Source organism: Otolemur garnettii, unplaced genomic scaffold (genome assembly GCF_000181295.1).
Source record: "Otolemur garnettii isolate 467f Iridium unplaced genomic scaffold, OtoGar3 scaffold00021, whole genome shotgun sequence".
NCBI classification, from domain to species: domain Eukaryota; kingdom Metazoa; phylum Chordata; class Mammalia; order Primates; family Galagidae; genus Otolemur; species Otolemur garnettii.
The window spans coordinates 16,434,750-16,445,603 of NW_003852416.1; the positions used below are offsets into that span (position 1 = coordinate 16,434,750).

Genomic DNA, 10,854 nt, shown 5'->3' on the forward strand with positions numbered 1-10,854 from the left:
AAAAAAAAAAAAAAAAAGAAAAGAATGAAAAGTGTTCCATTAACATTTTTATCGATTACAAGTTGAAATAATATTTTAGATATACTATATTAAATAAAATACATTAAAAAATTAAATTAATTAATATTAGTAAAATTTAATATCACATATATGGCTTACATTTATGGTCCCTATTATATTTGTCTTGGACAACACTGTTGTAGATTATTTCATTTTGTGTAGATTATAATTATGTCTAGCTCAGCAGAGCCAACTCTATAGTTTCACTAGACTAGAAAACCAGTGTAGCAATGGGTGAAAGTTTGTATTTGGGAAGAAAATCCTTCCCTTTGTTGCTTCTTGTCCAGTCCCTCAAATTCTCTAAATATGGTGCCATATGCCTCAGGCTGGTATATTTTTATTAAACTATCTATTATTTTATAATTTCACCTAAAGTAATGAGAACAAATTCGAAAATAAGATATAAGAAAAACTGTTACTGCTTGCACGCTTGATTTTTACCAAGAATGAAAATTGACCTTTTTCACATTATTCATGGAAGTTACCATTAAGTTTTAGTCATCTTATATTACATAATGGCAGAGATTTAAAATTTTATTTTCTTAGCATGATAGGCTCATTAAGGTTTTGAAACAAAAATAGTTTACCATGTGTTTTCTAAAGTTGGAGCTCTGTATCTTCTGAGATGTTTGTGGTTTGTTTCTTCAGGTAAAGCAGAAAGCAGCTGGCTTAATGGAAATGACATCTTTCCTCCGGAAGAGAGTTGAAGAGGATGAAAGTGTTCAACAGGAGATTGAGAAAGTGTACCGTGAACTCATCCTGTAATTTGACCCTTTCTTTCATGTTCACCTATTCAAAGTCTAAGCTCAGGCTGAGGTTGTGTTATCCCTGGGGTGAGAGGGGAAGGGTCCAGGTTGCCTGTTGACTGTTTCGCAGCTGGCGCAGACTTTCCTATCTTGATCCCTGCATTGTGCTTTAAAATAATTTATTTTTTTTAAGTGCATTTTGTTACAGAAGACCTTGATTCAGGATGGAACTTCCCTACAGTTTCCATTGGTTTTATGACAAATAAACAAGTTATGGAAAATTTTTAGTTTTGGGGGGAGTGTAAAATTTTAGTATTTTTTAATCTGCCCCTTCCATGTGAAAATACGAAGAATCTGTTTCTGCCAAATCAGCTTTGGGGCTGAAGCTATCTAAGCTACCAATATGGAAAATTAAGCAGATGTCCAAGAACTTGCCATGTAGACACTTAGCCAACTAATATCTTTTCCTTTAGGGGAGCTTGTGGTTTTTTACTGAGTGATTGGGATACTCTTTTAAGTCCTTGCTTCCCTTTTTGGCCATATTTACAGCCACATTGACAAATACATCTCTATTGTTCCCAAATTAATTGCTATATATCACTTTTAGATCTAGGCTGTAGGGAGGAATATGAGTTGCCCAGAAACAGAGTTGATAAATAGCATACCTACTAAATATTATTAATGTAATATCAGAAATCAAGAGTCAAAACTTGAATACATTTTTATCTAGTAACATCTAAATTTCCTTCATTTTAACTTTTACTCTACTTTTATTACAATCAAAATTATACTATCTTTTCTTAATCCTAAAGAAAATTGTATAAAGGTATTTCTGTCCATACCATTCTTTGAGCAACTCAAGTGTAATTCCACGTCACTAGGGTGATGTTTCAGAAAGACCTCTAGGAAAGCTCATTATTAAGAAAATATTCTCCACATTAGTCTCCAGCATGTTTTCCATAAGCTGATTTGAATTTTATATTCTCAGATAACAGGTGAAATTTGAAATATAAACATATTACAACCACTTGCTTTGAAATCTTTTTGACTTTAGATTACAGGAAGAGAAAGTGAGATTCCAGTTGAATTTGACAATCCAAATTCTTCTTAAACAAGGACAAATAGAACTGGACAATTTCCAGTTAATACTGGACTATCCTGATGCAATTCTCATCAACAAGACCATAATTGAAGACCTGAATTCTGTGATTCGGGTAATTATACTTTTTAAAAGAGAAAATGAGAAGGGAGGGGGGAATGGGTGGAGGGAGGGAGTTTGGAGGGATCACTTCTGAGGTTTACCTTATAGGGGTACAGGTGAATCTTTCTAAGAGTAGAATGTGAATGTTTTAAAGCAATAACTGAGAAAATGACATGAAGGCTGTGTTGACCAGTTGATGGAAGTATTTCAGATTGCATGTGAAAACCCCACACTGTACCCTAGAAGTGCATTAATGTACATAGTTACCGTTCAAAAAAAAAAAAAAAAAAAAAAAGAGAAAATGACAGTAGACTTCTAGTACTATGTTAAACAGAAGTGGTGACAATGGGCATCCTTGTCTTGCTCTGGTTCTTAGGGGGAATGTTTTCATCTTTTCCTCATTCAGTATCAAGTTGGTTGTGGGTTTGTCATATATGGCTTTTATTATTTTGGGATATGTTCCTTTTATGACTAGTTTGTCAAAGGTTTTTATCATGTAGAGTGCTGAATTTTATTGAATGCTTTTTCTGCAGCTATTAAGATGATCAGATGCTCTTTTTTTGCTTTTCCACTGGCTATCAACCAGATAGCCTAGCTGGATTAAACTACAATCCTTTATTCATAGCATCAGGTGGGAGGGCAATGAGCAGGGTCACAAAAATGCACACAGATCAGTAGACTAGGCGATGGCAAAAGAATTTCCCACCTAATAATTGACGTATAAAGTAAATTGGCTCTGCCATTTAAATGTACCTTATAATCCCTTCTGTTTCATGACTATCATGCTTTACAGTGGTCAGATTTTGCTCAAGAAGTTGTTTTTTAATATCTGCTGCATTTTTAAAAGAAAATTGAATTCTCTGTGATCCAATTGTTTTATAAAAATAGGATTCAGCCTGAAATAGTCTAGATCCTGTATGCAGAATCATATTATATGAATATTGAATGCACTTTTTTTAAGACTCAAGGACAAAAGAAGGTTGCTAGCATGATGGAAAGTAAAGAAGTACACAAAGGAATATTTCAGATTGAATGGGAGCATAAGAAAATGGAGATGGAAATGGAAGATCTAAATCAAAAGGCTTGGGATATTCAGATGTTGTTTTTCTCAAGAGATCGTCAAAAGGTAAGTTCTTCCTGACCCCTCCATAGTTTTAATTTTATTCGTTAATGTATTCATTCATTTGACCAGTATTTAATAAGAAGCCTCTGTGATGTCAAGCGTATTCTCAGCCAGGAGTGAGAATAATATGTGTTTCCTAATGTGTCTATGAACTCTGTCCTTTTCTACCAGTTGTTACATTTGCTACCGTCACTTCTTCATGACCCATTTAGTAGAATAATTCCAGTTACAGTTCACTGAGGGTTTCCTAGTTGTCAAATCCCATGCTCAGATTTTCCTAGTCATTATCATCCTTCAACCCTAACATTTAACCATCTTGATTTCTCATTCCTCTGGCTTTTGTCACCTCTGATTAATTTTATTTCCAACACATCAGACCACTCTGCCTCCTCTACTGGATTGTCTCTTTCCCTTAACTCTTCAATTCAATACAGCCTTCTTCCAAGATTCCACCCCAGCATGTCTGTTTCTTTCCATGCCTCTAGCCCTTGGTGGTCTCCTCTAGAGACTACTCCAACTCTGAATTCCAAGCCAAGCTCCATTTCTATATTTCCCACCTCTAAAGAGCTCCTCTTGTAACATGTTTATTTCTGTTCTTTTCAGCCACTTGCTCAGGCTTGCAGTGATAGTTATCTTTGGTTCCCTTCTTTCCCATGCCTTCCAAGTCTTGCCTAGTTTATGTATTCATTCCCTCATTCTCTATCCCCACTGCCCTGGTCTCAGGTCAGTCCTTCATTTTCAATGGTTAGGCAATCTTATAATTAATCCCTGATTTCTTGACCCTGGATCTTTCTCTTATCTAACCTACACTGTATACTGCTGTTGGATCAGTATTCCTATTCAACTCTAATGACATTACTACCCTGCTCAAACAATTTAAAATGCTACTTATCTAGCAAATGAATTGTGAAATCATGAGGGCAGTGTCTTTCAACTTAACTTTTCAAACTCATTTCTCACTGTTCCTCTTATATTAAAACATTAGTATTCTTACACCAAACCTATACTATTTTCTAGGATTCTACCTCTATACTTTCATTTATATGGATTCTTCTATCTGAAATGTCTTTCCTAATTTTTGTTTTGCACACCCCAAATCTATCCAGTTTTCAGGTCTAGATTAAAAAGTTGTCCCTTTCATAAGACCTTTATTCTTCAAGTCTGGCAGAATTCCATCCCATTACAAACCAGAATTTGCATGACCCACCTGTGAATTTGCTTGACCCTTTACATATCTTCTGGCAATCATTCATAACTAAGTGTACCTTTTCCTTGAAGGCTGTCATATTATCTATTTTTGTATCTTCCTCAATGTCTTTAAATGGGATACTGTTAATGTGGGACTCAGTGGAACATTTAACAAACATTTGGTGAGACGCATAAATGATGAATGAATGAAAAAGTAAATCCCAGACATTTGTAATAGTGTATGGAGTGTAATAATTAGTGTACAAGAGTGTACTAATGACTAAAGGAAATATTATTAGCACAAAAGTCAAATCACTCTTACGTGGATATTTGTTATGAAACTTCACATAGTAACTTTCAAAACTAAAAACAAGCTTTTCAAGTTATCTAGTGAAAGAGAAAAATATCCTTAACATGTACTGTGGGTTTTTTTGTTTCAAAGTACCTAAATGAACCCAACTATGACAGTCTGATTAATCTTCAAATTGGAATAATGGAGCAAACCATTGCTGTTTTAGATAAGGTAAGTCTCAAAGAAAATGATCATTATAATCTCAAAGCTGTGAATCACTTGAGCAAAGTAATAGTGTTTCAAATCACGAATTCAGAGCCTAACAAAATCTTGGTCATTTGCTATAATAGTATTCATGAAGTATGAGAGATCCTTGAATAGAGTTTTTGCATCTATAACCAGTAGAATAGACTAAAGTGCTTTTTTTAGTATTAGAATTAACCCCTTGGGGCATATTTTCTATTTCATATTGGTTTATGATCTATGTAATAGAAGTATTGATAGTCTTTCCTTGGCATTGTAAAGGCTTTATCATAACTGAATAACAAGTGCTCAGATTTCACTATATAGCATATATACAACAGAAACAAAGTAATCTCAAGTTTTTAAAATATTCTCTCATTTTTAAGAATATAAAATTTTTTTCTCAAATGTGGTATTAAGATCCCATTCTGTTTTCAACAATGAATGTTGAGTGCCTACTATGGATAGCTAGTATGTAAGGCACTTAGGGGGATAAGATGTTATCTTATGATGGTAATGTTATTTAAAATATAAGAATAATGTCTTTATGAAATAAATTTTTTCAAAATTAATTTTGTGCAACATCATGGGAACAAAATTTCAGACCCACAAAAAGAATGTGGAAAACTGCAAAAAAATACTCAAAAAACTGGGAAAGTTCAGCAATCAAAAAGATGTAGCAAATTATACTCTAAGCTGCAATCTACGAGAAGAATTGGTATCTATATCAGAGAGAAAAGACATCTGTAATGCAATGGGTAAGCATTATTTTTCTTTAATCAAGTATAGGTTTCTTTAAAAGTAATCAGTATCCTGAAATCTGTGCAATAGTTATAAAGCTTCCAGTATTTCTTCCATGTCTAATTAATTCAGAATACTGTTTTTTTGTGTTTGGAAGTATTGATAATCAGCTAATTCCTTTCTTCTCCAATTTTGGGATAGGGTCTCGTTTGACTTGTGAAAAGATTGCCAAAGAACGATATGAAAACATGATGCAACAACAGAAGTTAATGCATATTTCAAAACAACAAGCTGAACAGATTTCAATACTACAGGCTGAAGTAGAAAGATTAAGGATGAAAACATTTCCTGCTCTTGCTCAGATGTAATAACGCTTCCAGAAAAATACAAGGCCAAATTAGTCATCTTAAAAATCGTTTCATTGGGGTAAAATGATTTATTTTACTTTCATACTAGAAAATTTACTAAGTAGAATCTCCTCTTAGATGCATGTTTTTAATAGCAAATTGTTTAATTTTATCCTTGATGAAAATACACATTTTTGTCCTGCATGAATAAATGTGTAAAATATCATGAATTGTTTTTATTCAAGAATGAACAAGATGGGCAGCGCTGTGGCTCAGCGAGTCGGGCGCCGGCTCCATATACCCAGGGTGGCAGGTTCAAACCCAGCCCCGGCCAAACTGCAACAAAAAAATAGCTGGGTGTCGTGGCGGGCACCTATAGTCCCAGCTACTCGGGAGGCGGAGGCAAGAGAATTGCCTAAGCCCAGAGGTTGCTGTGAGCTGTGACTTCATGGCACTCTAATAAGCGCAACAAAGTGAGACTCTACCTCTAAAAAAAGAAAAAAAAGAATGAACAAGATTTTAAGTCAGAAAGTAGTCAAGATCTTTTTATTCATTTAACCTTGTTTCAAAGATCTTTTCACAGTCATGGTATAGAAAATCTTAGTTTTTTAGCTTATTTTATTTTTTTCCTTTTTAAAAATTGTTTGGGATTCATTAAGGGTACAAAGAACTAGGTTACACTGATTGCATTTGTTAGGTAAAGTCCCTCTTATAATTATGACCCGCCCTCAAGAGGTGTGCCATCCACCAGGACCCCCAATTCCCTCCCTGCTCCCGCATTCCCCCACCCTCGACCTTGTATTAGATCATCTATTGCCTTCATATTAGAATTGAGTACATTGGATTCTGAAAATCTTCTTTAATTATTTTTAGGAGACAAAGTCTCGCTGTCACCCAGGCTGCAAGTGCTGTGGCATGATCATAGCTCACTGTAACCTCAAACTCCTGGGCTCAAGCAATACTCCTGCCTCAGCCTCCTGAGAAGCTGAGAATATATACAATTGCACACCACTACACTCAGATAATTTTATTTTTTGTATAGATACGGTTATTGCCCAATCTGAAGTCCCAAAGTACTAGGATTATAGGCTAGAAAGTCTTAAAGATTAAAAAAAAAAAAAAATACTTACCCACTGCTAGTATTTCTAATTTATAAAATGATGTGAAAACCTATGAGGTTATGGATGATTTTCATCTTTATGCTTTTCTGTATTTCCCAAGTTTTCTTCAGTAAGCATTTCTTCTGTAATCAGAAAAAAATTACCAGAATATTTAAGATTATTCCCTGTTCTATCAATGAGAACAAGGTTGTTTCCTTTTTTCCAAGCTCTACATCATTTGTAAATCACAAATATTTTGTTTTTAAAAACATAATCATCTACATTTCTTCGGTGTAGCAGAATTCACTTTGGTGCTCTACCCAACAGGGTTTAGCAAACCAAAAAAAAGTGCTTTCTCATGTCCATGAAATAGTTTATTGCTTTGCTCATGTAGATGATAACAACTACGTAGTAAGAAGAGTTAACGGGCCAGAAAATTGCTTCACACTTCCTTAGCCTGTGGACTGCTCTATCATTGGGATCACTGACCACAATTTCTAAGTGATGTCAATGTCTCACTGTTCTGTAATTTATGAACTAAACATCAAGTTTAATCTGCAATAACATATATAAAACAAAAAAACTATTATAAAATCTTTATTTAGAAAAAAATCTTAAATTTATTGATCATTTACATAAAACATAAGAATTATAAAATCTATATTTAGAAAAAAATCTTTAAATTTATTTATCATTTACATAGTGATCAGCGCTGGATGAAGGTGGTAAGAAACATGATAGGACCAACATCATTTTGATGACTCATTTCCTTAGTGTTAGAATGACTCAAGTAGTCATTTTGTCTGATTCAGCATGGAAATACCCACTGGTAACATTTCCTATATCCAAGGTCCTTCAAAGTTATCCCTGAAAAAGGGATTTGGGGAGAAGAGGCAATAAATCTGAGGGTGAGGGAGTATGTGTGGGGTGCAAATACCTTACCCTTCAGATAGGATTGCCAACTATATATATTTTTTCTTTCTTTTCTGGTGATACAAATTCCATGTCACCTAAGTTAACTGCCCAGAGATTCCATCTGCTAACAGCCAATGCCACAAATTTCCTTAGCTAATACTGTGTGGATTCCTAGGTTTTAACAAACCAAACATTCTCCATCATTTCTATTTCCTAATTATCAGCCCTGGGTGACACTGGCAATGCTCCTTGATTGCTTCAGCCTTGAGGCATGTGAGGCAGGATTTAATGAGCCTCTTGTTCTCAAGCTGTATTCCAGTAGAAGCCTTTTCAGTTGTCATTGTTGTTTAGCTGGCCCAGGCTGGGTTCAAACCCGCCAGCCAGCACCCTACCCACTGAGATACAGGGGCTGCCCGTAGAAGCATTTTTTTTTTTTGCAGTTTTTGGCCTGGGATGTGCTTGAACTGGCCACCTCGGGCAGATAGAGCCAGCACCTTACTCCTTTGAGCCACAGGTGCCACCCCTAAAGAAGCATTTTCAACAGGAGGTAACTTCTGGTTTAAGGGGTTGGCAGGTGCTTTGGAAGGGCACATGGGACATGCAACCCAAATCCCCTCTAAACATTGTTCACTGTATAGACTCCTCTTAGCTTCTGCTGAACTACCAGGAATTATATTCCTATTTTATAGTTCTGTGAAATATTATATATAGTATCAACTAGTGATATAACTGATCAGGTCAAATATAGCATGGCCAGAATTAAGAATATGGGCTCTGTTGCTGAGCTGCTTGGGTTCAAATCCTGGCTTTGCCACTTAAGTTTTAAATAACCACTTAATTTTTAAATAATTTAAAATTTCTCATCTTTTTCATACTGGATGTTGATCACTGTAACACTTCAATTAATATACTTTTAAAATTGGCAAGTACTGTTATTAGCTTTTTTTTTTAAATGAAAACATGGTATCCAGTTATTAAAGCACCCCATTAAATGGAGGTGAAATTCAACAGAAGTGACAAAACAGACCACCCCATGGGCATCACTAGACCCCAAACAGTCCCACAAAACCATCCCTCCCCATGATCCACCTCCTGTGCAGTGTTCTTTGGAACATCAGAAGCCAGCCAGTACCTTGGAAACCACATCACCAGGACCCCAGCTATCCCAGAACAAGATTTTCACTGATGCTTTAGCTCCCCAAAGTGGACAGACATGGTGACAAGTGTAAAGGTGACCCAGGGAATGTGGCTGTCAGCAGTGGGATGCTGTAGCCTCCAAGTTCTAGATTTAAGTACCTAAGGTGTACCTACCAGATGCCAGCATCACAAGAGGCAACACTTCCTCTGCCACATTTAAGCCACTGGCTGGCAGCATGCAGTGGTGAAGATTGGCTGGTAGGCACTAGAATAACCTAACAGTGCCCATCTAAGAACTCCAGGGCCAGCGGAGGCCGTGTGAGGCCTGGGCCAGTTTTCTCAGGTTCATAAAAGCCAGTGGTAGTGTCCAGAAACAGGGATTTATATATATGGGTTGAGATATGAGTTTATGGTATAGCACTCACAAAGGGATGCAAGAGCAGGGCCCTAAGTCTGCTTTAAAGATTTGTTAAATTATGAGAGACTGGGCTGCAAGTGAGGTGCACTTAAGGGAAGAGTTCAGAGTAGTGGTTATTTACCAGCTAGTAGTGAAGCTTTTTTTTTTTTTAATGCTAAATACAGCTGTCCTAAACCTTTAAAAGGACTCAAAAGCAGAAATCCAGAAAGCCCTCAGGTAAGACTGGCAACTAGGACCAGAAAGCCACTGACCCACAAAGTTTTCCCTGCATCTATCATCTCTTACTCTGTAAGTGCACAGTCCTTCCTAAGCACACCAGCTGTTCTACTTCCACGTCTACACAAAGCAGCACCAGCCACAAAAAGAGATGAGCTGGCTTTTCCTGAGCTCATTTCCAAATTCCCAGGGACTGGCCAGCTTGGATCCTACCTCCACATACAGCCAAGACAACAGGTACAGCTTGGTAACAGAAACCCAACCCTGTAAAGGTGAGTTTCTGGCTGAGGGGTGACTGTGACTTGAACAGACACTTGAAGTTTCACCTTACAGATGAATGTGAAGGACCTTATGTGCCATAGTACCTTAATGTGAGAGATGAGGAAATGTAGACTTTTAAGAAGTAGATGGCCATTTCACTAAATGAGGATATAAGAAACAAATGTGAAGAGAGGAAAGAATGCAATTTTAGACATGAATTTAATTACTTGCTGGATCATCAGACGGAAGTATGTAGTAAGATGGAAAAGAGGTTCATCAGCTTAGCAGAGGCAGGCATTCTGGCCCAGTTTAGGTTCAGACATCCACCTCACTGGACAATTTTTTAACACTTAATATTTTGCCATTAAAATTGTATTAAAATTGTCCAAATTACATTTTAAACATTTTTTTTTCACATTACTTTAAATGGCAAGTTTTCTTTGGCAAATCTATCCAAAATATTTTCATTTTAGAACTTCATCAGGATACCTTTCCTTTAAATTGTGTCAGTATCTTCTAATTAAGTTGTCATTCTCAAAGATATTTTGGAGGAAAAAAATTAATAGGGGCAGCACCTGTGGCTCAAAGGAGTAGGGCACTGGCCCAATATGTCAGAGGTGTGGGTTCAAACCCAGCCCCAGCCAAAAACTGCAAAAAAAAAAAAAAAAATTATTAAATACCTACAAATTCTTCTTCACTTCTATTATAGTGTAACAATTTATCATCTAACCCATAATGGTCTATCAATTGAGTAAGGCTTAGTTTCTTGCTCTCTTGAGACATAGCTGACTGCAACTCGTGAAGCAACAGCTGGCTACAGCTTCTCCACTTCTTTATTAACAACTGTAACTGAGACAGGTCATTCT

General features: G+C 36.2%; 1 protein-coding gene across 1 annotated transcript in view; it reads left to right on the forward strand.

The window, feature by feature from the left end:
* CFAP43 (cilia and flagella associated protein 43) overlaps positions 1-5,981 on the forward strand; it is a 99,653-nt gene extending 93,672 nt beyond the window's left edge. The window contains exons 33-38 of the mRNA XM_003787347.3: positions 709-821; positions 1,861-2,020; positions 2,969-3,133; positions 4,761-4,841; positions 5,458-5,611; positions 5,796-5,981. Coding sequence (XP_003787395.1) covers positions 709-821; positions 1,861-2,020; positions 2,969-3,133; positions 4,761-4,841; positions 5,458-5,611; positions 5,796-5,962 — 840 coding nt within the window. The 3' untranslated portion in view covers positions 5,963-5,981. The remainder of the gene's footprint in view (positions 1-708; positions 822-1,860; positions 2,021-2,968; positions 3,134-4,760; positions 4,842-5,457; positions 5,612-5,795) is intronic.
* The last annotated feature ends 4,873 nt before the right edge of the window (positions 5,982-10,854 follow it).